The sequence below is a fragment of the Phoca vitulina genome, unplaced genomic scaffold, assembly GCF_004348235.1.
Source record: "Phoca vitulina isolate PV1807 unplaced genomic scaffold, GSC_HSeal_1.0 scaffold40, whole genome shotgun sequence".
Taxonomy (NCBI): domain Eukaryota; kingdom Metazoa; phylum Chordata; class Mammalia; order Carnivora; family Phocidae; genus Phoca; species Phoca vitulina.
In genome coordinates, this window is record NW_022589743.1 from 3,116,685 (window position 1) to 3,143,174 (window position 26,490).

The window sequence follows — 26,490 nt, forward strand, 5'->3', positions numbered from 1 at the left end:
AGCAGTGGCGAGGCGCAGCGCTGGAGCCTGGGTGGGACCGCCCCAGCCTCTATCTCAACTGTAACTTCCGAGTCGCGTCGGGCCCGCCAGGGCGACCAGGGCTCCCGCCTTTGCTGCGGAGTTTCCGGCACTGGGACGCTGGGGTGGCCTTGGGGGTGGGGGAGTGGCAGGGGAGGAGCAGAGGTGACTGAGCGGCGAGTTTTTACATCTTTATTATTATTATTATTTTCATCATCATCATCATTATTAATAATATTAATATTATTACCGAAGTATTTCACGTCCAGAGCTAAGACAAGACTACAAACACAACACATAGAAAATTAATAAAATAGAACTTTGTTTTCTTCTGAGGCTCCTCTTCTTACTTCTAGGTAGTATGTGCTCCTTCCAGTGGCTTTAGGGAGGGGGTGGGAGAGAGGTCTGGGGTCAGGGAGTCTTCGAGGCCCCTGCTGAGGGGACTGCGAATCTACCATTGAACCGTGCACGGGGGACATGGACGAAATGAGACGCGACACGGACAAGAGCATTTTGCTCTGCTTCCAGGAAACATCAAGTGAATCCGGTCCTCAGTTCTCATAGGGGAGCCTGATGGGGCTGAAGCGATCCCGCAGGGATGGAGGGGGCGCTCGGGGTGCTGGGTGGGCTCAGGCGGCAAGGCCTCCCAGCACCCAGGGAGAGCTCTGCGGGTGGGGGCGTCCAGGAGAGCGCTGGGCCCCGCCTGTCGCGTGCTAGAGAGCAGGTCCCCCGGGCCCCCCGCCCGCAGAGCCTTCTCCGGGCTCTCCGACGCCCTCGGCTCCCCCACAGGCCGCTCCCTTCGCGTCCCCCCTCCCTTTCCGGCGCCTTCACTCGGCTGGCTTTTCTTCCTCCTCCTCGGCACTGAGCTGAGACGCGCTGAGCAGTTTGCTCTCCTTTTTCCACTTCATGCGCCGGTTCTGGAACCAGATCTTGATCTGCCTCTCGGTCAGGCACAGGGCGTGCGCGATCTCGATGCGCCGCCGCCGCGTCAGGTAGCGATTGTAGTGAAACTCCTTCTCCAGCTCTAGGGTCTGGTAGCGGGTGTAGGTCTGGCGGCCGCGCCGGCCACTGGGCCCAAAGGAGGAACCTGTTACGCAGAGAGAAGATGCTGAGGCCTGGGGTCACCAGGGCCAGAACCCCCTCCCCCACTCGACCCTCAAACATGGACTCTAGCCTGTCCCGGGATGCCCTGCACTCTTCGAGTTCCCTGCTTCCCCCCCTCCCCCAACTTCCTCACTCCTCCAGCGCCCCCTCCAGATTCCCTCCGGGTCTCCCAGGCCTGTGCCTCTGGTCTAGGCTCTTGGTGGGGGATGGGAGGCGAGTTTAAAATCCCACCTGAGCCAAGGGGGAGGGGCTGGGTAAGTACTGGGCAGGTGTGTGTCTCTTCCTAGCCTTATCTTTTCTTTCCATCTATCTGACTCCCCCACCACCCTGTGATAGATTCCAGCCCTTAATCCGTAATGACGTGGATCGATCCATAGTCGGCATTAACGGCTCCTCACTTTCGTGTCCCGCTAATGGACATCAATTTGGGACTTAAGGCCGACAAATAATCCAACCTGAGACCCAGGCGCCTGCTTCTCCCTCTCTCCCCCTGGGCCAGCTGCCTCTCCCTTTCTTCCCCTTATTCTCCCTCCCTCCTTCCTCTGACTACCACCCCTTTCCTGGTGCCTCCTCTTTCCCCAGCCCCGAACCCCCAGGGAAACACAGTCCCGGACGGACTCAACTCTCCCTCTCGCCAGCGTCACGCCGCCCCCCTTCCCGTGACGCACTCCGTTTTTAATGGAACCGTCTTCGGGTGGGGGATCCGACCCGGGCTGGGGGGGGCCGCAGGGGGGGGGCGGGTGGAGAAGCCACGCCAGTGGCTGCGGCCCCTGCCCCCTCCCCTGCCCCGGCATCGGGCTTTGGCGCGCCGCTCCCGGAGAGCCCACTCGCTCCCCCTGGCTCCCAGTGCAGCTGGGACTTTGCAAACTTTGTAACTCCTGAGGGCGAGAGGACAGAGCGGGAGACCTCGGGCGGGCGCCCAGTCTTCCCTGAGCTCCTAACGGAGATGCCCACCCGGCACCCCGGGGGAGGGAGGGGGCGCTACGTCTGTCCCCGGGGGTGGGGGCCCGCGGGGGTCGGGGCGGCCGCGGGAGGGCTCACTCACTGTTGCACGAATTCATCCGCTGCATCCACGGGTAGACGGGAGTGGAGCACTTCTGCTCTTCGGCCTCGCCGAACACGCTCTTGTCCTGCGCACAGTCGGACTTCCGCGGCTCAGGGTGGAACCGGGGCGGCTCTTCGGCGCCCGAGAGCGCGCAGGCCGACTCCTTCTCGCGGTAGAAGGCCGGCGCCGGCCCGTAGTCGCAGGGCGCCGCTCGGCCGTAGCCGCCGCCAGCGGGCGGGTAATAGGAGGAAGCCGCAAAGCCCTTGTCCTGGCCGGGCCCGGGCCCGTAGGGCGCGGGGTAGTGCCTCAGCGGGTCCGCATAGCCCGACGAGTAGAGCGGCAGCTGGCCCAGGAAGGACTCCTGCCCGCTGGCCAGAGTGACGGGGAAGGTGGAGTTCACGAAATAGGAACTCATTGGGAGGGGAGGCGCGCTCGGCCGCTGCTGCTCCGCCGGGTTTATGATTTGTTGTGTTTTATAGTCCGAGCGCCGCGCCTATTAGTAGTATATCTGAGATTGGGTTTTAGCTGAGGGGGGATGGCGAGGTGCCAGTGAGGGCCAGAAGGAAATACAACCATCTGATCCAACACTGACCAATGGCAGAGGCAGGAATTGTCAAATAGCACCCAGGAGGAGCGCAGCCCGCGCGAGGGACCCGCGCACAAACCTATCAACCTTTTTTTTTCCCTCCTTCTTCTCCTTCTCCTTTCTCTCTCTCTGTCTCTCTCCCCGACAACACAACGCGTCCTGTTCCACCTACGCAGGATCTGCGAAAGAGGCGTCTGTGCCTTTGAGGGAGGAGGGAGCGTTTGGATTGAGACCACCCCATCCCCCAGTGATTAAATAAATATATCCCTCCCCTCCCCACGCAGGATAGGAAAAAGTTAATTGTGTTTTCAGAAAAGTTAACCCCTGCGTTGCTTGAGCCCCATTCCCTCAAGGGAAGGGTGCGTAAATGTCCCTGTCCCTGTGGTGAGGTGAGAACTAAAGGAAAAAGGGTTGTGTCTAGGGTTTTGCGTGGGTAGACCAGGAGCAGGGTTCACTATTTAGCATCATTTTCAGAAGGAGAGGCGAAGAAGAAGAAACTCTCCCCTCCCCAGGTTTTGAAAACTGGTTTTTCCTATTTCTCAGGTCTACCCTGCCTCCTCCAAGCCTGGGTTTATTATTCCTGCTGCTTCTCAGCTCTTATGGTCTGAAGGGCAGGCCAGAGCCTGCTGCCCAGAGGACCCAGCAGGCTGGGAAATGGGAGGAGGGTCTGAGCCCAAGCTTCCCCCTCTGGCTCTGTGGCCAGGTTAGGCTAGGCTAGGAGCTTCCTGGAAGGCTCTTGCTGCCCAAGACATCCTGCCTGATTTGAGCAAGTGCTGCTTGCTCTTTGGCACAGGAAGGGGCACCCGGGAAAGGGACTCACCTTCTCTTCGCTTGCGCAGTAGGGAGAGGAGGAATGAGGGGCGTTGCCCAGCCTAGGTTGTCTGATCCCTATCCTGCCTGTAACCCTCACTCCATCCCCACCCTCTACCCCCTAAATTATTAGAATATCCTGGGCTACAGAGTCTCAGGAATCAAAGATGTCTCAGGACGTCTGGGCCCAGGGAAGAAACTGTTCTTCCTCCAATTCCGGGTCCTCAAAACTTCCTGATATTGGAGGCAATCAAAGACAACCGGAAAGAGAGGGGCCCTTGCTCCTTTTCCAGGTCTCTCCAGAAGCTGGCAGTTCTTTTTAAAATTAATTCTTTCCCAAGACTTGGTTTGGATTTAGTTTTCTAAGGAGGGAGAGGTGTCTGCATCCTCCTGGGGACCCAGCAGGCAGCTTACAACTATCAGCCCGAATCCCCTCTCCAGATGCTCACCACCCTCCTGTCTGTCTCTCAGCATCTCTCCAGTCCCTCCCACACCTCATATTTGTATCATCAGCTTTGCTGCTGCACAAGCTTGGGTGTGAGAAAGAGTGCTCATTTCCATTCATTTTTTTTTCTCTCTCTCTCTCATCTAAGGAAAATGAGCACTGAAGCCAGGCTGGAAGACTGAACCACAATGTGTTTTCAACATTCTAACTAGGCACGTGGAGGCCAGGCAGTAAAGGGTGATAACCTTCAGACCTGGGTTCTGGAATGAGCCAGGATGCGTGACAAAATCTGATGATAAAGGGGCCAGGCTGACTCTCCTCTGCCTTGTTCTTTGGGCTCCTTTTTGTGGGCCAGATTTGTCCACTGCAGATGGCACAAGACACTAGGGAAAGTGGTAGAGGGCTGAGGTTGGCGACCAAGGGCAGGAACGTGGTTGGCTGCAAAGTGGCCTACAAGGCTCCCTGAATTCAGGACAACTTCTAGGCTATACCCTCACAGCCAAGTGGTGATCCCTGCACGTCCCACCAACCACTTCCTAGCCAAACTCTAGGGGGAGGTTTATCAAGATTTAAGAAAACTCAAGCCTGCTAATGATGAAGAATCCTACGTGCCCCAGTCTAGCAGTGATTGGGCCCACTCCTAGAGAGGAATAGGGAACATTTGGTCTGGGGGAGCAAGGTCAGGAGAGTGTCTGTATGCACCATCCCTCCTCCCTGCCACTGAGGCTGGGCCTTGGGCCACATCCGTTCTGCCTCCTCCCTGGCCACAGTGTCCCCTTCCTAGAACTGGACGGTGTGGGCTTTGCTGTAGAGTCTGGACTAAGTAGGATGCCATAAGGCAGGGAGACTTCCCTGTGATAGAAGTACGAAAATAACTGCCTTATCCTTAAAGTCACGGCCCCAAATTAACCTCACCTCTGCAGGTTGCCTGTCATGAGATGGAGCCGCAAAGGCAGGGCCTGGGCGCCTGGAGTCCGGCATGAAAGGAAATAGCGCCTCATCGCTCTTATCTAAGCCCAGAGGTATTTATGAGCGTTTATTCGTCTGATCCGTTTGTTTGGGAGAAAGAGCAGACGGGTAGGGCCTGGCCAGAGGCCGCCTGGTTTCTGGAGCCAGATCTCTACGAATTTGTCTGTGGTTCGGTCCACCATCGTCTGTCTGTCTCCAAGGGAGAATATGTAAATACCCAGCAGGCACAGCTGTCTGCCAGTCTGGGGTGTCTCTCCCAGCCTCACTGAGGAAGTGTGTATAGAGAGAGGTGGATAGAAATGTGTACCAAGTATTGAGGACACAACAGAAGGATTGCAGAGAAATCCCACAGGCAGAATTTATAATTGTAATTTTCTGTGCTGTGAATCTGAGCTCCCGTGGACGCGCACGCATTTTCACCTCCCAGGGAAATGTCCAAGTTGTGTTCAGCTCGTGAGCAAAATTCTCCTGTACCGGTAACCTCAGGGAGGGGTTTTTGCCAGGATGTGTATGGAGGTAAGGGGGGATTGAGACACTGTCCAGGCTTCCCATTTCCTCTCAGCTACAAAGCTCCCCCCACCTCCAGCTCATTGGGTTGTGAGCATCTTGCCCCAACCCACTCCCAACTCCGGCTGGGGTGGAGCAAATTAAGACATCTCAACCCAATTCTTCCCCTAGACTGTGTGATGCTCTGAATTTGGGGAACATAAATGTTCCCAGAGGGAGTTCTCAACCTTTGGGAGCTGTTTACAAGGGATATTGCCTTAAAATTGGCCCGTCCGGCACGCGGTACAAAGACCTCATTTCCATTATGCAAATGAACATCCTCTTCTCTGATATGGGGGGGGGGGTGGGATTGGCGGTGACGCTGGGCTCCCTCCCCTTTCTCCCTAACCAGGTCCATCGGCACCCTAAGAGCCAAAGTGTTTCAACCCCCTGTACAGGCCGCCTTCCCTCCCTACCTGTCCTCCGGACTGCCCCCAAGAAAGAGGGGCCCAAGACTTTCCAGCGGCTGCCCGGGGGCCTCCGCACTGGGCCGGGCCTTCTGGCCACCGAAAGTCACTCTTGCTGCCGGAAAGCTGAAAGGAGGCTCCTGTGGTGCAGACACTTGAGGCGCCATCGACCCGGGGAGCGCAGCCGCGGGGTTTGCCCCCCAGCACCGCCGGGCCCCCTCGACCTCGGCCGCTCCTCCAGCTCTGGGCCAGACCCTAGTAACACCTCGGCCTGCCTGGCACCGCAGGCAATTTCCTGGAGCCTCCGCCCAGGAACTGGGGCCACAGCACCTTGAAAGGAGCAGCCAGGGTTTCCTCCTGCGGCTTGAAAGCCCGAGCTAATCAGTAACCCGTGAGACAGGGGCCAATATTCAAACGCGGCAGCAGAGGAGCGTACCCCTGCCCTCGCCACCCCCTTCTGGGAAAGCGATCGGGTTAAGCGGGTGTGAGGGGTCCGGCAGGAACGGAAATCACAGTGGTTTGGTTCCTTAATGGTTGATCCCCACTCCCACTCCCAATTTTTTCCCAAAGCATATTTGTGTCGATTTCGCTTGAAACGATCGAGAATGGGGGAGGGGACCCACATTCACTTGCAGACACCAACAGTTTCCAGAAAATTTCGGCTCAATTCCTTCACCACGGACTCACCGGCCAAGCAACTGGCAAGACCCACCAGCCAACCCGGAGAACACAGACCCGGGTTTGTCTTTTGACAGCCGAGTGGAACTGCGGGGGCCGGCGCCTCCCCTGCTGGCCCCCTCCCTTGGCCGAAAAGAAAACCAAATAAACCTTGAACAGCCTTGGCCTCGAATCTCCCAAGCCGCCCGGATGATCCCCTCTCGAGCCTTGGAGGGGTAGGAGGGTGAGGGCTCGCGACTCTGATCCCCCAACCCTTTGGTTCAGGGCCCCCTGCCCGCGGGATGCAGTATTAGTCCTTTTTAAATATGACCTAGAAAAAGCCGTGTTCTCAGCCAGCCGCTGGGTTTGGAGCTGGGATGGGGCGGGCGAGGGGAGGGCACACTTGTTTTCTAATCCACACGCGGACGGGCGGGTACCATGGTCCAGCGGAAAGCGACAATCTGGGCCGACGTCCCCCGAAACCCGCCGAACCTGAGCAGCGGGGGCTCCAGGCGTCGGGCACGGTTCAGGCGGTGTCGCCGGGCTTGCGGCGCCGAAGCCGCATGTCTCCGAACGGACGGTAGATGGCAGCAAACCGCATAATTTGGGTCAGAGCAAACTGTCTAAGGGGTGATTTATACCTCGCCAAGACTACAGGAGAAAAAGACCTTTAGTCTGGATGGGTTTGGGGAAATCTTCCTTTGAGAATAGGCCCCGAGTGCCGTGGGTGCTGACCGAGGACTTCTCTCCCGGCGCAGCCCAGGGGTCCCTGCAGGCACCCAGTCTGGGCCTGCTTCCTGGGCATCTACCTGTGCCTCCAGGGGCCCCCTTCCAGCGCCACAAGTGGCCTGCATCCCTCTCTTCCCAGCCCAGGCTCGAGAGGGCCAATATCCCCTTACCCACCCCCATCGCCAGCAATTTCTGGGCCACCACAGGCCCGAGGCTGAACGCTCTGCATCTGGTCTTCAAAAAGAGAAAAGCAATCACCTATTTGTGCAAACCAAACTAAATCGCAGTCTCTCCTGCCCTCCATGCCCAAAGCTGCTTATCTCTCTGCTGGCAGCTTCCCCCAGAAGCCCTCTCACTTGGTTTTTAGGTTCTGACCAGCTTCCCCCTTCTTCCACCCCACCAGCTACTTTAGGAATTTCAGTCTCCCGCCCAATGCTTCTTCTCCCCCCTCCTCACCCCCAGGAGGCCTGGCTGGAGAATGAAATCAGGCGCCGGAGGGACAGGACTAGCTGTCTGAGCTCAGTGCCAGGCAGCTCTCCAGTCCGGACACCATCAGTTTCCCTAATTGGGTTTTCTTTTTATTTTCTTCTTCTCTCCCTTTGTCCCTCTCTCTCTCTCTCTCTCTTTTTTTTGTTTTTGTTTTTGTTTACAAGCTTAAAACACAACAACATGCTCAACAGCTTCTCCACAATCAACACGTTTGGATCCAGGAAAGTTTGAAATGTTCCCACTTCAGACACACACACATGGCAATTTTCTCCACCGAAATCCACACGCCCATACCAATAAAACACAAGTAATAGAATCAATATTGCACGGAAACCAACACGCTGTAACCTACCGCATTAAAAAACCACAAAACTGTCTCCCTTCAGAGCGAGGCTCCCTCCTGCGGGAGTGGCGAGAGACCTGGGCATGCTCGGGCTGGCTTCCTGGGGGGAGGGGGGTCTCCCTCGATTTGGGTGCCCTTTAATTTCAGAAACGTCTCCCGAAGGGAGATAATGAGCATTTCTCTGTGAATTGTTCTTTCTCTGTCCCTCTAGCCGCTGCCGCCTCGCCCTCGCGGGCCTCTGCGGAGATTCCAGGCCCTCCAGAGACCAGGACGTCCCTCAGCGCCACCGCCCCTTGTGCCAGTGCTTCCGGGAAACCGCCGACACCCACACCGGGCAAGAGACGTGCGCCGGGGCAACTGGGGGAGGCCGGAACAAGGGAGGGATGGTGGGAGGGGGAGGGGGCGCACACCCACCGGGGCCGTAGCAACCGGCTTCTGGGGCGCCCCGCAGCCCAGACACCCCTGTCCTCTCTTTCGCAGCCCCCTCGCTTGAGCCTCTTCTCCCAGCTTAAAAAGGCGACTTAGAGCTCGCCTCCGTGGCCCCTTTCGGTTCCTCCTCCTGTCTTCCTTGCCCTGGCTCCCCCTCCAGGAAGCAGCCACCTCTCTCTCTCTCTCTCTCTCTCTTTCTCTCGGCCACCGAATTTCCTGAGAAGCCTCTCCCTGCAGTGCCCAGAGGTGGGATTCAGCCCCGTCTTGGGGTGGGGGGAGAGGGAGACAAACCTAAGCCCCACCCCCTACAAAATCGGTGCAAAAGAATAAGAAGAGAATTGTAGAATCTCCCTTACCTTTGTAGACCCTGGGATTTCTTTCCTCCGATTGAAAGAGGTGAGGAGGAAGGGGGGAAAAGCGTTCTGTTTCGCCTTCATCTTCCAGATAATATTGTCCCAACCTGAGAGCCGTCGCTTCCCCTTCTCTGACTTGGGAGAGAGGGTGTTTCGCTTTTCTGATATTTGCATAGAAAATGGAGTAAGTTCTGGCTTTGAAAAATGGTATCAGGCTGCAGTCCTGGGCAGATTGTCCATTTACCCTCCATGATGACTAAAATCCCAGATCAGCAAGCAAATCAACTTAGAAATTAAAATTATTTTTGGTTCTCTCTTTTGTGTAATTCCCACCCCTCCTTCTCTCTCTCTCTCTCTCTCTCCTTTCCTCTCCCTCTCCCTCTCTCTTCCTCTCTCTCTTTTGCTTTATCGAGCTGATACTGAAGTATAAAAATATCAAGAGGCTGGAGCCCTGAAGGACGACAGTGCTCCGACCTAGGTGTGGTGTCCAAAAGAATGCTGCATTATAACCACCAGGGAAATGATAAAAAGTTCATGTTCACGATCGCCCGGCCACATGACCGGCGCCGGCCAATCGCTGGATTCAACCACTCATAAACTTCTATCACAAAGTTGTAAATTTTCATAAAACAACAAGGAATTTATTGCATTTCTTCATGGCTGCTCCACCAGCAACCCTTTTCTCGGTCGCCATCTTCTTTTCTTCTCCTTCTCGCTATTTGGGGAAACCCCAATCTGAGAAGGGGTGAGATTTGGGGTGCAGGGAATCAGGCGGAGGAGCCACAATGGTCCATCTGGGAAGGGGATTCTTTCCAGAACCTCCCTATTCTCGCAGGAACTCTGGCCCCCTCTTCTAGTAAGAATTCACCCCAAATCCTCCACACAGGGGCCATTCTAAGGTAGTTTTGGGGTGAGTCGGGAGTAACAGCGGGTATCCAAAATTGCCACTTGCATCAGGGCAAAATGAAGGCTTCAGTGCCCCCTGAATGCCCCCCTTGTTTCCAGCCCTCTAGATGGCGGGACCCCCACCTGTGAGGCTTGTAGCATTGCGGGTGTGGGGGCCCTACATCCCCTAGGGCCTAGTTTTTGCCTGGGGAAGAAAGGCGGCCCTGAGAGAGGCCAAGGTGGACAATCTAGCTACCAGATTCTCGCCTCTGCACCCCAGAAATTGGAAGAGGGTGAGGCCAGATCCCTGCCTCTCCCACCCAAATGCCCACATGCCCAGGTTCCCAGTGACAGCTCCATGTGCTCTCCTGGGGGTTCTGCGGTCATTAATGGGAGAAACTGCAGGTTCAGGGGACTTTTACTTACAAATTCAAATTAAAGAGATTCTCCTAAAACGCGCTTCCATTCCAACCTGCTTCCCCCTTTCTGTCCCCAAACCTGTTCTTTGCATTTAAATAATCCAAGGTTTATAATCGAATAAATTCTAAAAATCAGCTCCACAGGTCTAGGTGCGTAGGGGCCATCCTCCAGGTTTATGTTCCTCAATCAAGGGGTGTTTCGGAGGGGGGAAAAAAAAAAAACCCGACCACCACCACCACCATCAAACAAAATTCACCCCGTGTTTCCCAGTTTCCCTGAAATACTCCTGTATTTTGAATTGAGCTACCAGCGCCTAAATGCAGGAAACGAAATACCATCCCCCCCAAATTGTTTTCTCTCTTTTCTCTCTGTCTCTGTATTCCGGAGAAGATTCCAGGTCGCCGGCAGCGCGGACCGCGGGCAGCAACGCGCGGAGGAAGCCCGCGGAGCTCCGGCGGCCCGCGGCTGGGCTCAGAGCGGCCGGGATGCGGCCACACTAGCCGGGTAAACTTGCACCGCTCAGGCTCCCGTTCTCAGGGGTCATCCACTCCTCCCTCCACCCATTTAAAAATTCTATTTGGATCGCTTTGTTAATTTAGAATGAGATAAATGAAAGTAAAATAAGTTGAAATAAAATAACCGAATAGGTCTTGCGGAAAATGCTTGCCGAGGGGGCGGAAGCCCGGGCGCGCCCTGGTGTTGGAGGCCTCTTTGGGCTGGCGGGGGCGTCTGCTCGGCGGCCTGGCTTCTGCCCAACGCCGCCCAAGAAGCGGGAGTGGATTTGGGTGGTCACCTTCCCTTTCCTTCCCCTCTTCCGTCGCGTGGGGCCTAACACTTCGGATTTCAGCTCTGTATTTGTGCCCCAGCTCGGCCACCAAGCCGCAGCCTGGTTTGAAGGCCTGGATGAGGCAGTTTGCGGAAGGGTGCGGGTTTTGTTTTGTGAACGGGTGTGACTGAGCGTGTGGGCTCATGGATGTGTTTACTTGGGGGCAAATGTGAATCTGTGTTTATAAGCCAATGTGTGAATGCGCATTGGTATGTATCAATGTCGCTGTGAGTAAGTGTGAATGTGTGTTTACTTGTGAGTGTGTGTGAACGCAGTGTTCCAGGGTAGAGTTGGGATGTGTGAATGCCCGTATGTTTATTTATGGACATATGAATATGGGGTGTTTAGTTGTGACTGTAGGTGACAATGTATAGATTTACTTATGTGTGACGTCAGCCTGTAAATATGTGTGATTTGTGCATTTGGGTATGTCAGTGTGTGTAAAAGAATGTAAAGGGAGGTGCGTGTGTCCTATCGGGGTTCACTTGTTGACAGCCCCCAGAGCCAGGAGCACCAGGAAAAAGAGCAGACCCCAGCACAGAAAGAAATGACTAGCAGCAGAAGTTGGAGCCAAGGGGCTCAGGGATGCATGGCTCACCCTGACCCCTCACCCTCAGCTTTAGGGAAACACAGAAAATAGGTCATCTGTTCGTTTTTAAATTGTGTTTTATTTCTCCATCCTTCAGGTACACATACAATGTAAAGAGGCTCACAGGGGCTAGCGGGAGCAAGGAGCAGGCCAGGTGCACAGAGGCGACACTTGAGCTAGTCGGTGGGTCCATGGGGCTCCCTAAGGCCCCTTCAGTCCGCTACTGGGAAGGAGGGGGGGCTCAGGAGGACAGGGAACCACACACGTTAGTCCAGACCCACAGACCACAAAGACAGCATCAAAGAAAGGGGCTTACAAAACAGCAAGATTTTACAAAGACCTTACAGTAGCGACATAGAAAAGGGGAGGCAGAAAAGCTACAGAACAGGTAGGTGATTTTCTTCCCATATCGTACAAAACAAACCCGCCGGACTTTTCTGTAGGTAGTATTCTTTTTCAGTGTTAAGAAACCAAACTTTCACGTCTCTCCTTAAAAAAATTTTTAAACTGCTTTCCACTACTTAAATAGTTTTCCCCCCTCCCTATTTAATTTGAGTTTCCTGGTTCAGTTCTCAGAGCTGGGCTTCCCCCTCTCTCCCTTTCTGGCTCTCTTCCTCTGCCCTTTCTCCGGCTCTCACTCTTCCTCGTCCTCCTCCACCTCGGCCTTGTCCTGGCCTGTGGCCCCAGGGCCCGCGGTCTTGTTCTCCTTTTTCCATTTCATGCGCCGGTTCTGGAACCAGATCTTGATCTGTCTTTCCGTGAGGCAGAGCGCGTGCGCGATCTCGATGCGCCGCCGCCGCGTCAGGTAGCGGTTGTAGTGAAACTCCTTCTCCAGCTCCAGCGTCTGGTAGCGGGTGTAGGTCTGGCGGCCTCGCTTTCGGTCAGTCCCTGCGCACAGTATTTAAAGGAGAATAATGAGTGCGTGTGGGAAAAGCCACGAGAGTGCCCATCTCCCTCTCAGACCCTTAGGTTTGGGGTCAGTGGGTGGAAGAGCCCATTTCCCCTCTAAACCAAATTCTTACTTTCCATACCCCAGCGTGTGCCTTCCCTCTTCCCTCAACGTTCCTAGAGGCCTCCTGAGGCAAACGTCCCCATTTGCCACCCAGAAAGTCTTCCAGCCTAGGGCTTCTGAACCCAAGATTTAACCGGCTGGCTTTTGAAGGCCCTGCACCCGAGGGGTGTATGTGGTATAGAAGGAAGGTTAATCCTCCCATCACCCCTGAGACCAGGCACCCTAAGACTCCCCTTTTGGATAGGACTCTGATGGTCTTTAGGGTAAGAGGCAATGAAAACCATGCAAGTGGAGTGGGGCTCTAGGCCTGGCTTGAGTGCTTTTCCCAAAAAGAAAAGGAAACAAAGGACGCTCACAGACCCAGTCTCTCTCTCTCTCTCTCTCTCTCTCTCTCTCTCTCTCACACACACACACACACACACACACACACACACACACACACGCAGAGCCTGTTGTGGAATGAGGAGGAGGTAAGAATTTGCAGATTTCCTGGGAGCCTGGAGTTGGCCTGACAGCAGGGGCCCTCTGATGACTTTTTCCAGTGAGTGGCTCAGGTTCAGACAGGGCCAGGCTGTCCTGCCTGCCCACCTGCCCAGACAACCCAGTTTTCCAAATCAATCTTTGGGCCTCCAGGAAGGCACAGGGGAGACAGCAGCCTGGCTTGGGGTGGAACATTAAGTATCTGGGAAGTGGCGACTGAAGGGCAGAGGAGAGCTTTCCAGGTTAGGCCGAAACCCTAAGGAGCCTTGGGGGAGGTTGTACTCGGGGAGGTGCTGGTGCCAGCCCTCCTGGGAAGTAGACATGGGAGGAGAGCCTAGGGGCCCTAATTTCAAGTCAGATAAAAGCCAAGCTGAAATGTTTACGAGCAGAAAAATTTGGGCTTTGATAAACCAACTGGAAAGGCAGTTGAATTATGGAGCAGGTAATGGGGACCGTGACCACCAATACTGATGGTGTAAGAGCTGGGCCTCTTCTGACTGGACTGGGGAGCCTCTGACCACAAGTCTTGGGCCTTCTGAACCTTGGAGTTGGCCCCTGAATTCAGGGCAGCACGAAGAAAGATGTCTGGTTCTGGCTAGTCAGGAGACCCCACAGAGCCCGGGTCCCTTGGGGCTCCTGCAGCAGCTGGCTCAGTGGCCTGCACTCTCTAACTCGTGATCTGGCTCCATGCAGTCCTAGTCCCTCCCCAAAGAGGACATTCACCCTTCTGGAACGATACCTGCAAACTTGCTGGCCAGTTCTCCAGGGGGTACTTAGGCTCCCTAGGAAGGGCACCTGAGGAAGCCTGCTGTACTCCTATGAGGCTTCTGACCCTTTCTCTAGTTCTGCTTCCCCCTTCCCAAGTTCACTGGGGGGTCAGGAGCCTCATCTCTCTTGGCCTCAACCCCCCTCTCTCCACCTGCCTCTCTGGCTCTGTGTCCCTGGCTGGATCTTCATCTCTTCTCATACCCCCTCCTCCCGCCAAGCCTCTAGAGCCCACCTCTAATTGTCCAGAAGGGAATAATGGGGGAGCGGGGTTGGCTGGGAAGGAAGGGGGAGGGGAGAATTGCTCTGCACTGCGGGCCCCCTCCCCCAGACCTCCAAGCTGGGGCTGGGGGACACACCCAGAGCTGAGATCCCCGGCGGGGGAAGGGAGAAGGGAGGGGGGAGACCCTAATGGCTATTCTCTGCAAACCCCAGCCTTCCTCCACAAGACAAACGGCCTCGTCTCCAGCCCGTGCCGGCGCGGCTGATAAATATTTAAAGCTAAAAGGCCGGGAGGAAAGGTGGGGGTCGGGCGGGGGGCTCGGAGCGCCACGGCGTCGGCGGAGAAAATCCGCCGAGGGAGCAGAAGGAGCCTGAGAGCACCGAGCAAAAATGGGGGTGGGGTGGGGTGGGGTGGGGTGGGGGTGGGGGTGGGGGCGGCGCGCCGGGTTGCGGCCGAGGGGCTGCCGCGTCCCCAGGGCCGACCTCCTACCGGGGGCACTCTGGACGCGGAAAGGAGCACTTGGCCGGGAAGGGGGCGCCTTCCGGGGAATGTGGCCGGGCCACTGCGGCTCGGGATGGCTCGGTGCGCGGCGTTACCTGAGCTTCGCATCCAGGGGTAGATCCGGAAGTTACTCTCGGCCGCCAAGTCCGAGTCCCTCTGCTCCTTGGCGCCCGCCGCCTTGGCGGAGTCGCCGGGACACACCCCGGAGAGGTTCTGCTCAAAGGGCGCGCAGTGCATGTTGAAGGAACTCGGCTCGAGCCCGTAGCCGGCCGCGTAGACGCCGGCTGCACTCTGGCCCGCCATGCCCCCCCCGCCGGGGTACAAGCCCTGCATCGAGGCGGCGAAGGAAGCGCCCGAACCCGCTCCATAGCCCGGGCGCTGGGGGTTGGAAGCAAACGCACAAGAAGTTTGTTCAGGGAAGGCTCCGGTAGCGAAAACCGAACTTGCGGCTGGATATTTAGAAAATAAAGCATTCGCATAATACAATGAACTCATAATTTGGCCGGATGATTTGTAGGCAGGGACGTTTTAGTGTCGGTTTTACGAGATTCCTTGATATATTACAGAATTAGAGTCCAGATTTACACCAAAAAGGACCCCCTTTTTCCTCTCCGGACCACGTGACCCCGCCCACGTGACGTCCCCTCCGCCAATGGCCGGGCGGCCTCCCCACGGCTCCCGGTAATGTGGAAAAAATTGTGTGGCGTTGGATTTATAAAATATGATCAATAATGAATGGGAAAGCCAAGCCCTGTGGATTGGGGCTGGGGGCTCAAGGGCCGCTGTCGACCCCCTTGGGCTGGAGGCAGCTTGCAGGCGAGATTTGGGGAGGAAGGGATTGAGTAGAAGGGAAAATAAATAACCTCCGAGCGATCCGTGTTGTCACCCCCCCCCACCTCCCCAGCCGGTTACCCAACGAGAAACAAATGCAGGGATTGCCCGCAACTGGGTGGGTGGGGGCAGGTCAGGTCTTTATTAATCTGGGCCAATTTCGCCTGGCTGGGCCTTTGGGGGAACTTGGTCCGGTCCTCCCGAGGTGAGGAGCGGAGGTGAGCCTGGCCTCCTGGCTCGCTCTCGGTGCCCCCAGACATACAGGCAGGGATGCAGTGAGGCTTCGTGGGTGCTCCTACAGGCGCGGGATCCAGCCCACGGGCGTTGGATGCTGCGGTTTCTGGTGGCTTAAAAAAAAAAAAAAAAAAATATAAAAAAAAAAAAAAGGGGGGGGGTGGGGGGGGTGGGAAGAGAAAGGAAGGGAGGAGGGCGGCCTGGGTATACTGCTCTCCTGGTTCCGGGAGGCGGATGCCTCAGTCGAGCGTGGCTGCCGGAGAAGCAGTGGCAGCGAAGGAAGGAAGGCGGCGAGCCACGACCTCGGAGCTGGGCGAAGGTGGCCAAGTCGTGGAGAGGGAGAGGCGGGGAAGAGCATCTCTCCTCTCCTCCTGCTCCCCCACCCACCCACCCACCCAATCCGGGAAAAATAAATATATAAGCTTGTTCAGCGGCCCCGCACTCCAGTTTTATCCACCCCTCCACACACATGCACGTACAAACAGGAGAGGGCCCACAGAAACAAAGGGGGAGTTGGAGGGGGATACAGCCACCAGCCCGGGCGCATCTCTCCAGCGTGGCCTGGGCGCCTGGGTCTCGCGCCAGCAGCCTCGGAACGCGAAGGGAGGGGGTTTCTCTGGGCTCCCCTCCCCCGTTCCTCTCTCCTCCAATCAGGCGCAGCCGCCTCCCTCACCCCCTGCGCCTCTGGGCCAAGGGACTCGCACCACCTGCCTCCAGCCCCCGCCCCCTCCTCTGGGCTGCCTGGCCTGGCGGGCGCAGGAGCCCGGTGACCGGCTCCCCCCAGCTCTGCAAGGCGCCGGGGGCAAATGAGGAGCGCGGGCCGGGCCAGTCTCGGGTTCTCGCTTGTAAACTTTATTGTAACTCTTCCGCCCTTTTCAGGCGCAGACAACAGAACAAAGTATAGAGGAACAACAAAATATATAATTAGCCCTCCCACCCCCCAATAAAGCAATTCACGGATACAGGATACATTCTCTTCACAGTAAACCTAAGAACACTTTTAACAATTGCCCACAGCGCGCATGCTAACTAAAGTAACCTCTTTTGAGAAACACTTAAGACGAAATTGCCAAACCAAAGGGGGGGGGGGGTTGGGAGGAAAAGAGAGAAGCAAGAGAGAAAGCCAGCGAGCTAGGGAGGGCAGCGGGGAGAGAGGGGTTGGGAGGGGGAAATGAGGACGGAGAGAGAGAGAGAAAGAGAGAGAGAAGAGAGAGAGAGAAGAGAGAGAAGGAGAGGGAGACAGAAAGAATTACGGCGTGAATAGGCAGTTTCATGTTGTTGGGAGAACTTAGCAGAAATCGGTACCTCGGTCATTACAAAGAAGCACGTTCAAAGGAAAAAAGACCATTGCACAAGGAGGCTTTTTACACGGGGCGGGGGCGTGGGGGGCTCAGCCAGGCCGCAGCCGCTCACCCTCGCAGGGCGAGGGAGTCCTTGCTTAAAATCCTTTTCTTTCCCCCCCTCCCCGGCCCCCAAGAGAAGGGAAGGAGATCCACGGTAGCTCACACACAGAAGCTATTACGAGATACTACCACTAGCGGGGACTGGCGCGGCGGGGGACGCTGCGGCGGGAGGCCGGGCTCCGGGCCCCGCTCGCGGGGCCAGAGCTCTCTCGGGCGGGGGCGGGCGACGGCCGTGGCGTGGTCGGGGGACCCACGGACGGAGGGCGCCGCGGCCCTGGCAGTCCCAGCTGGAGCCTACTTCTTGTCGCCCTTCTGCGCGTCGCCCTCGTCCGCCGCCTCCGGGGCCCGCTCCAGCTTCTGTTTCTCCAGCTCCTCCTGCTCGCATTTGCTGCTGGGGAACTTGTCTTTGTTGTTCTCTTTTTTCCACTTCATCCTCCGGTTCTGGAACCAGATTTTGACCTGTCTCTCTGTCAGTCCCAGCGCATGCGATACCTCGATCCGCCGCTTGCGAGTCAGATAGGGATTAAATAGGAACTCCTTCTCCAGCTCCAGGGTCTGGTAGCGGCTGTAGGTCTGTCGGCCTCGCCTGCGTCCGGCGGCTGCTGGGAAGGGGGGAAAAGGCGAGACGGGGGGGCGGGGGGAGGGGGGAGGGGGCAGAGACGGAGAAGGTTGGAAGATTCGTGAACCAGCCTAAGAGACCAGTATAATAAGGGCAGGGGACCTTCTACCCCGTGCAGGGGCGGGGGCGCTGGGAGGCCGCGGTCAGCGGTCGCGGGGGGTGGTGGTGGTGGTGGTGGTGAGAGGGATCAGACACCACTGAATCTAAGGGAGCCAGAAGGGGGAAGCCCCCTCCTCTGGTAACCAGCACCAGAGAGTTGGGTGGGGGTGGTTCAAATCTATTAAAAGTGCCATAAACTTTAGAAGGAAGGATGTGAAGGAGGGGGGGCAATAAGAATAAAAAAAGCCGGGATGAGGACGAATGGACCCACCTTGAAAAGCCCCCAGAGCCTCTGCCCCAGAAGAAAAGTTTCTTCAGGGTAATTAAACTATAAAGCAATTGAGAAGTGCAAAAGTTGAGCGCCCCCACTCCCACCACCCTCTCTGCACTACCCCCATAAAACAGTAAAAGGGGGGAAAAAAGGATGAGAAGAAGAAAAGTAAGGCAGTGTGAGGGGTTTATGGATTCAGGAAATGTCGCTTAGCGACCCCCCTTCAAGGGAAACAAAAAAGAAAGGAAGGAAGGGAGGGAGGGAGGGAGGAAGGAAGGGGGGGAGGGAGGGAAGAAGGAAGGAGGGAGGGAAGGAAGGAAAGAAGGAAGGAAGGAAGGGAGGAAGGAAAGGAGGAAGGAAGGGAGGAAGGGAGGAAGGAAGGAGGAAAGAAGTGGGAGGCCATCGGACCTGAGCAGGCACTTCTCCCAGGAGCTGGAGGAAATGCTCCGGGCCTGCCCGGCCCCCTGCCGGGCCTCGGGCCCTCTGGTCTCCCTTCCGCCCCCGGCCGGCCCCGACGCGAGCTCACCTTGCGGGCGCATCCAGGGGAAGAGCTGTGTGGGCGACGGGCTCTGCTCTGAACCCTCGGCCTCCTCGCCCAGGCCGCTGGCGGCCGCGAGCTTGCAGTCGGCGTACTGCACCAGGTCTGGATCCTGCGCACCAAACAGGCTCTGCCGCTGCAGCGGGTCGTAGCCGTAGAAGTTACCCGGGTCCCCGTGGCACGCCACGGCGCACGGGTTCTGCTGGTAGGGAGCGGTGGACAGCGACGACGGCCCGTGGTAGAACTCCTGGATTTGCGACGGGTGCTGGAAGCTGCCGCCGCCGCTGGGACCGTACACCACGGTGGGTCGGCCGCCCAGGTCCTGGGCGAAGCCGCAGTCATAATAATTGGGGCGCAGGGACTCCCCGGTTTTGTATTTGGAGAACAGTGAGTTGACGAAATAAGAGCTCATTTTATTGAATTTTGAGGCGGCGGCGGCGGCGGCGGCTGTAGTTGGGGGCTGTTGGGGAGGGGGTGGGGAGGGGGAAAGGGAGGGAGAGAGAGAGAAAAAAAACGCGGATTCGCCGGCTCCTAGTCACCCTCGCCAGGAAAGGAGAGGGAAAGGGAGGAGGGGGAAAAAAAAGAAAAGAAAGAAAAGGCGAAGAAGATCTCGAAGCCGCCACACTTTTTGTGATTTCCAGGAATAGAAAAGGACAGCGAAGCCTCCAAAAGTCTAAGCTTGCATGGCAGCCGCGGCTCGCTCGCCCTCCCCCCACCCCCCACCCCCCAAACAAAAATATACCGCCACTTAAAGAGGTCCTCGCTTTACATTTCGAAGAAGGGATGCCAGTTCATAAACAGTTTTCGGTGATTTACTTCCCTGCAAATGAGTTGTTTCATATTTTGCACTGTCTTTTCATGATCATTTGCATCCATTAGAGACCCCGCATCCTATTGGCTTCTCCGTACTCCTCCCGGACAGAACGCAGAGCGAGGGTGCGAGCGAGAGAGAGCGAGCGAGAGAGAGAGCTAGAGCGAGAGAGCGCCAGGGAGTGAGGAGAGAGCGGAAAAAAAAAAAAAGGAGGGGAAGAAAAAAAAAACCCCAGGGAGGGGGGGGGGGGGGGGGGGGAGGGGGGGAGAGGGAGAGAGAGGGAGAGGGAGAGAGAGCTAGAGAGAGAGAGCGCCAGGGAGGGAGGAGAGAGCGGAAAAAAAAAAAAAGGAGGGGAAGAAAAAAAACACCCAGGGAGAGCGAGGGGGAGAGGGGGAGAGAGGGGGAGAGGGAGAGAGGGGGAGAGGGAGAGGGGGTGAGAGAGAGAATGAATACGGATTAAATCTGTTTAACTACCTACATTAATGAGATATCTCTTGCCTCACAACAAATCAAATACCTTCACAGACCACCCCCAAAGACTGATGTGGGGGAGTCACAGAAAAAAAAAAAAACACGCACACACACATACACAACGCGCCAGGCGTAGGCACGCTGTTAATTTCGCGATTTTAACGAGGCAGTTGGAGTCTTTTTAAATGTCAGGGTCGCTTCGGAAAAATGTAAAAGAACACGGTTTAATTGCGCCGAGTTTTAAAAGGTCCTATAAATGTAATTGGTATTTTAATACAAGTTATCAAATCATACAGCTTCCTCTCCTAAACATATTTTCAAACAAACGAGGTAGTCATATTTAAGGCTTTAATGATCAATTTCCTTATTATTGATAAACGTTTAACTATCGTGTGGAGGGAATTGGCTGGGTAACCGGCCCCCAAAAAACGGCTGTAAACTCTTTAACAAACTATAAAACGCAATAAAGCCGGAGTCTGTTGTTGTTTATGCCGCAGCGCATAAAAGCTGTTAGCATTTTACGAGTTCTTTCCTCTACAGCTATAAAACTGCAGCTTCGAACGCCCCGCCGCCCGACTGCAGCGCGGTGGGGGTGACGAAGCCAAAATGAGAACGATTATGGGTTTTTTCGGCGCAAACGGTGACTTTTCTGAGATTTTCACCTCCTTCAGTTGGGGCCAGCACCTGCCCCTACCTACCACCCCCCCCAGCCCCCAAACCACCTCCTCTCTGCTCCACCCAGGCCACGCACCCACTCTCCCTCATTCAACAAACAAGCAAGGATTTTCTCTGGAGAAGGGGTCCCGCAGGGCATGAGGAGGGACCAGGAGGGGGGAAAGAAACTTTCTGCTTAATGGGCAGTGGTGAAGCAGGGAGCAAAGTTCGCCCAGCAACCGCCAAATCCGCAGCTGTGCACAACCTCCTTGGCCTGGAGAGAAGTGCTGGGATGGAGAGGAGGGTCTCCAGTCAGCGCTTTGGAGGACCAACTTTGTGAGATGGGAGAGGGGCCTGGTGCCACTGGCAGGATGACACCCAGCTGGGCTGTCCCACTCCTGCACCCAGGCCTTGGGACCTACTAACCAAGTTCAACTGGCTCCCCAACCTTCCAGGCCAGCCCTCCGCACCTTCTGCGGCACCCTAGGGTGAGGGGGCACCACCGAGCCCATGAGCACATCAAAGGGAGGGAAGGGCCACGGAGGCCACTGCGGGACACTGAGGCCCAGGTGCTTGGTTTGAGGCTTGCGGTCCTGTCCTCTCCTCTGCTCTAGGTAGAGGCTGCAGAGTGTATGTATGGGGCGGGGGAACTTGTAGCTTTCAGCGACCTTTGAGCCATCATCACTACCTAAACTGACCTTGGGGTAGAGGGGATTTGGATGCAGCAAGGCCACAGAGTCCCCAGTTTCTCTCCTCTCCCCTTGGGGAGCCTGTAGTTAAACCCAACTCTCTCTCCAGACCTGGGGACCTGGGGCCTGAGGCACAGCCTAGAGGGCCGAGCTGCGTGGGCACCACCCCCTCCTGCCTTTGCCTTCCCCAGCCTGTCTGGCCTACGGAGGGTGGTGGCCAGGTTCTTGAAGGCGCCAGTCCCAAGGTTCCAACCAATGGCTTCCTGAATCCGCTCACTGGCCAAGGAAAGGAAAGAAAGAAGGGAAGGAGAGAGAGGGAGAAAGAAGGAAAATTTCTAGGAACAAAGGTAGAGGCTTCACAAATACATTCAAGCCATTGTTTATTCACCAGAGAGTGGTTTGCTTTTGGAAGGGTGCTTTGGGGGGGGGATCCCATTTACCCCAACCTTTGTAAAAAATGAAACCATCAGCTTTTTCCAAGGGGAAGTTCCCAGTAGAGCCACTTGGTCCTTCAAAAGTGAATCGGGAGAATGGGAGAGGGGCTGAAAGGGAACAGAGAAGAGGCGGGGAGAGAACCAGGGTCTTGGATTTTCAGTGCGAGGCAGAGGGGGCGATGAGGCAGCTGGAAGGCAGAGTTAAGTTGTTGCCGAAGAGAACATTTTTATCAAGTGCGGGGGATTTTATGGTCATGATTTGAGGACTCACCGGTGAGGGAGAAATTCAATGGCTTGTTCTAAATCATCCCTACACGGTGCCAGAAATTCCTGATGGAAGGAAAATGTTTCTATTATAAGAAAAAACAAGAAAGAGCGAGGAGATAATTTATAAACACCCAACGGAGCGCAGATTTATTAGAGAAACTCAAGTTGAGAAACTCTGCTTGCCTCTTTGCACCAGGTCCTGGGGGAAGAGAAGAGAGACCGCGGCGGGGTTAATTTTAAGGAGGGGGCTGTGTGTTTCTCAGGCAGGTTTGTCCGGATGGGGGACACGGATCAGGCTGGGCCGGGAGGAAATGGGAGATTTGGAATTAAAAGGGTTATGGGCAGACAGCGCGCGGGTCTCAGAAGGAAAATTGCCCGAGTCCAGGCCTCCAGCTGTTAAATTGCGAAAGGACCCTTGTCCCCTAGGTTTGCCGGGGCCGCGGCGCACGGAGCCTGAGCTCCCACCTGGAAACCACGGAACGCGGCGAGAATCGGGCTCCTGCTTCCTGCCGCCGTGCCTGCTCCCACATCCATCCGGCAAACGCACACTTTTTGGGCTGCCCAACTTGGGGCGCGCAGAACAACCGAGAAAACATACGAGACCTCCCCGCGCCTCGCGGTCCTGGGGAGCCCGTGCCCCGCGCCTGGCTCACCCGGCGCGCGCCCAGCCCCGGACGCGTACAAAGGCTCTGAAGCCTCTGTCCGTGCTGCTCCGCTCCGCCCGCTTTGGGCACCTCCGAATCCCCACCAAAGCCGGGGATCCATTGCACCACCCCCCAAGGTGTACCCCACACACCGCGGGCTGGCTCACCCGGTTCCCTCTGCTGCTGATCCCGTTTCGGGGCAGCTTCCTCTCCATCCGACCTTCTTCTGCCCGCTCGACCCTTTCACCTGACCTGCTCACCCGCATCCGCAGATATTCCTCTAGCCCCCCTCCCGGAAAATCTCATTTTTCCGAACTAATTCTCCTCTTTTATTTTGCCCATTTTTCTTTTATTATTATTATTATTACTATTCCCCGTTTTCATGCATTTGTTGCCCCACCGACCACAGAAACTGGGTGAGAAGCACTGAGACCTCCTCCTGGGGAAAACTCAGAAAATTGACCATTGGGGGGGACGCAATACGCTATATCTGAAATCTATAAAACGGGGGGAACGGCCATAATGAACCCTATATTTTTATTACGCGCAAATTATTCATGACTTTCGGTAGCGCTCAGTTCACAGACTCCGGGCCGACCAAGGTGCGATGTGCAGCCGCCACAGTCCGCAGCCGTCGCTCCGGGGATTTTCGCGTGGAGCAAGGGTGCCATCTAGCGGCCGTCCTGAGAAAAGGCGCCGCCGCCGCCACCGGTTCGGCCAGTTTCTCCGGAGAGCCAGCCACCGAGGCGACAAGCGGGAGAAACTTTCATTATTAGCAGAAAAGGGGGAGGGAAACGAGAGCAGGCGAGAGAAAAGACATCGGAAATCAGGAAATGGCTCATGAAATTGTGCAGATAAGCTAAAAAAAAAAAAAAAAGGCGAGGGGGGTAGGGAGGGAAAAAAGAAACCATAAGCTTTTTTCCTCTCGTACTGACCCCCGCCCCCCCGCAAGCCCCTAATTTCTGGCGGAGACCGCCAGGCAGTGCGCCCTTTATGGCCCGTAAAAGGGGGGAGCCGAGCACTTTTCAAACCCAACACGATTGTTTCAAATTCTGAGGAGAAACAATTGGGCTTTTTTTGCGGGGGGGGGGGGGGGAGAAGAGGCCGGGGGGGGGGGGGGGGGGCTGTAAAAGGATCAAGAGGCTGCCCGCGCCCAGACGTCTGGCCCCGCCGGACCCGTGTGTGTGTGTGTGTGTGTGTGTGTGTGTGTGTGTGTATGTGTGTGTGCGCGCGCGCGTGTGCGCAGGGGGCTTCTCGTTTATGACGCCCGATTCTGGAGGGGGTGTGAAGAACAAAGAGAAGAGTCCGAATTGCGTTCTCTGAAGCTTGTGTGACAACAAAGTGTTCTTCCCTCCCCAGTCCCCCTTCTCCCCTCTTTGCCCCCTGGGCGCCCCCCCACCCCAAACCCCAAGCCCCGCGGCCCGGGACGGGTGAGGGTGGGGGCTCCGGAGCCTGGCCCACCCGTTCGCCCGCCAGCCCCAGAGCCCAGGCCCAGCTGCGGCTCTCTCAGCTCCGGAAAGTTTCCCCTCACTGTTTGCTTTGCTGCTGTTTAGTTTCTTAACCTTCAGAAATTTATACGCTATAAACTTTTATAGCGGTCATATTCTTTTATTGCTGCGCACACGGCATTGAATTCCTCTCCCGGCTTCTCCGTCTCGCACTCTCGCGGTCTCCCTCTCTGAATCGCTCGCTCTCTTTTATGACAACAGATTTCCCCATCTCCGGCTTCCCAGCCTCCGCATCTTCGCCTTTGTCTTTAAAGAAGCCACCCCGGGCTCGGGACGCAGACGCCGCGGAGGCTTCCCCGGGAGGCCTCGCCCCCTGCCCCGCCGCTCTCCGTCCGGTTCCAGCCGCGCCTTTGCGTTTCTTCTCGGCGGAAGCTTGCCTGCTCGGCTCACCCTCCGCGCCGGCTCGCTCCAGGGCGCCCAGGATGGGGAGGGAGCCTAGTCTACACAAGCTCTAAAGCGAGATTCATTTTATAACCCGAATGGAACCCTCCTCGGAGGACCGTACCCAGGGCCGTGCCCAGGAGCTTCGCTTTCTCCTGCCTTTGGCTATCTGTCCGATTATATCTTTCGTTCGCTGGAGAGGGGTAGGCCTGGCCTTTTCGCTTCCAGGCGCCTCTCACTCGGACCATGCTTTGTCCCCACCTCTCCCCCAACCCTCGGGGGCTCGGCGGGCTGCAGCGCCGCTGGGATGGGCCTGGCGGGAGGCTCCGGCGGCTGGCCGGTACCCCAGAGCCAGCCGGGCGGGCAGAAGCCCAATCCGAACGCCTGGCTGAGACGGGCAAGGCCGCGGGGAGCAGGGATCTTCCTAAGAGGCTCTGGAGGGGATACCACGGTCTGATGGGGACAGAAAGGTGCCTCTGGCAACCAAATTTAGTTTTGAGGTCCGACTGGGGAGAGATTTTTTTCCCCCCTCTGGAGACACTTCTGTTGCACTCCCAATCTCCTTTCCCTGCCTATCTATGGGAGCTGCCTGCCCAGGCCTCTCCCCTTACCAAACCACCCGCTTTCCACCAAGGCTGCTACCCTGTGGCTCAAATCCGAGCCTCGGATTCCAGGTGGGGGCCAGAACCCTCAGAGGTTCACTCCTTTTGAGCGGAAGGAAGGACAGCCTGGTCTTCCTAAGGCCTCTATCTAGGCCCAGTAGCCAGGCTGCAGGGAATGGGTGAAGGAAGTTAGTGCCCAAACCAAGGTGATGTTCTCGGGCAGCTGAGAGAGGAACTGCTTCCAGCAGTAGCAGGGCAGGCCTTGCCTTCCCTCTGGCTCTGGAGTTGGTAGGGAGGTCTCCAGTGCCACTTTGGAGGAAGATATTGCTCACTGCAGACGAGACCCGTCTCCAAACCACTCATCTTTCCTTCCACCACCCTCCGGTCTCCCAGCTCTCCTGCTGGAAGGCTCTTGCTCACTTTAAGCAGAGGTCTTGGGACCTTGGGTCCAGACCAGTTCTCAGCTCCACCAGGAAGCCTGCTCTGCAAGGTCTAAGGAGACACCTCTTGGGCCCGGGAGTCTCTGTTTTTTCCAAGCTGCCCTCTTGGAACTAGGACCTCTACCTCTGGCCAGGTGAGGAGAGCCAACAGAATGAGACACAAGGAGAGATTTATTTTCTAGAGTGATATATATTTTTTTGTTCTTTTTCTTGTTTTTTTTTTTCTTCCAAAACAAACAATCAGAGCTCTAGGCCCCTTGCCCTCCCCGTTCCCACCCACAACCCTCCCATATAAGCGACAACTGAAAACAGACGAGACGATCACCCCCAAAGAAATCACAAAACACAGCACAATTTCACGACAGCCACCGACAAAGCAAAAAAAGTTCTACTGGAATGTCCCCTTGCAGGGTCGGGAGAAGCAGGAGCAAGAAGAGTTCATGGAATTGAAGGGGACTGGACAGATGGGGGAGCAGGGGGGAAGAAGGGAAGCAGAGAGTAAGCTTCGGGCCGATGCTTAGGTGCGATCTCGCCTCTTTCCTTTGCACGCGGGACCGCGTTGCCCAGAAGCGCGCGCAGCAGCCCAGCAGACCGCCATCCAGGCCCGAGTTGCGGGAGGCAAAGGCCGGCGCCGGGGCAGGTCTCGTTCTGCGCTGGGGCAGGCAGCCGCCGAGCCCCGGGCTCCTCCGCTTGGGTCGAGAGGTGGGCAGGATGGGGAGGAATGCACCAGGCTCCTCGCGCTGGAGCCTTTGCTCCTCCCGGTCCTCCACAAGTTATCCCGGAAGGGAGCTTGGGAATCGATTCACAATAAATTCTCAATAGGACTCTCCAGACCTGGCTTTCCTGCCTCTAGTAGGGTTGAGCTAGCAGGGGATGGAGGGTGGATGGGGGGGGGGGGCGTTCTACAAGGGGCGGCTTAACTCGCTGGTGCAAGGTGGATTTGGCCGAACAGAGTTGATTTCA

General features: G+C 56.5%; 3 protein-coding genes across 3 annotated transcripts; all 3 read right to left on the reverse strand.

Annotated features, from left to right (window-relative positions):
• Nucleotides 1–845: 845 nt before the first annotated feature.
• Nucleotides 846–2,656, reverse strand: HOXB6 (homeobox B6). The gene is made up of 2 exons (XM_032429096.1): nt 2,168–2,656; nt 846–1,105 (listed from the first exon to the last, which is right to left on the reverse strand). The coding sequence occupies exons 1-2, from the start codon at nt 2,580–2,582 to the stop codon at nt 846–848; spliced, it is 675 nt and encodes a 224-aa protein (XP_032284987.1). The 5' UTR covers nt 2,583–2,656.
• Nucleotides 2,657–12,284: 9,628 nt separating this feature from the next.
• On the reverse strand, nt 12,285–15,248 carry HOXB7 (homeobox B7). The gene is made up of 2 exons (XM_032429098.1): nt 14,727–15,248; nt 12,285–12,538 (listed from the first exon to the last, which is right to left on the reverse strand). Exons 1-2 carry the CDS (start codon nt 15,124–15,126, stop codon nt 12,285–12,287), a joined length of 654 nt encoding a protein of 217 aa, XP_032284989.1. The 5' UTR covers nt 15,127–15,248.
• Nucleotides 15,249–17,393: 2,145 nt separating this feature from the next.
• On the reverse strand, nt 17,394–19,038 carry HOXB8 (homeobox B8). The gene is made up of 2 exons (XM_032429095.1): nt 18,615–19,038; nt 17,394–17,701 (listed from the first exon to the last, which is right to left on the reverse strand). The coding sequence occupies exons 1-2, from the start codon at nt 19,036–19,038 to the stop codon at nt 17,394–17,396; spliced, it is 732 nt and encodes a 243-aa protein (XP_032284986.1).
• Nucleotides 19,039–26,490: the final 7,452 nt, after the last annotated feature.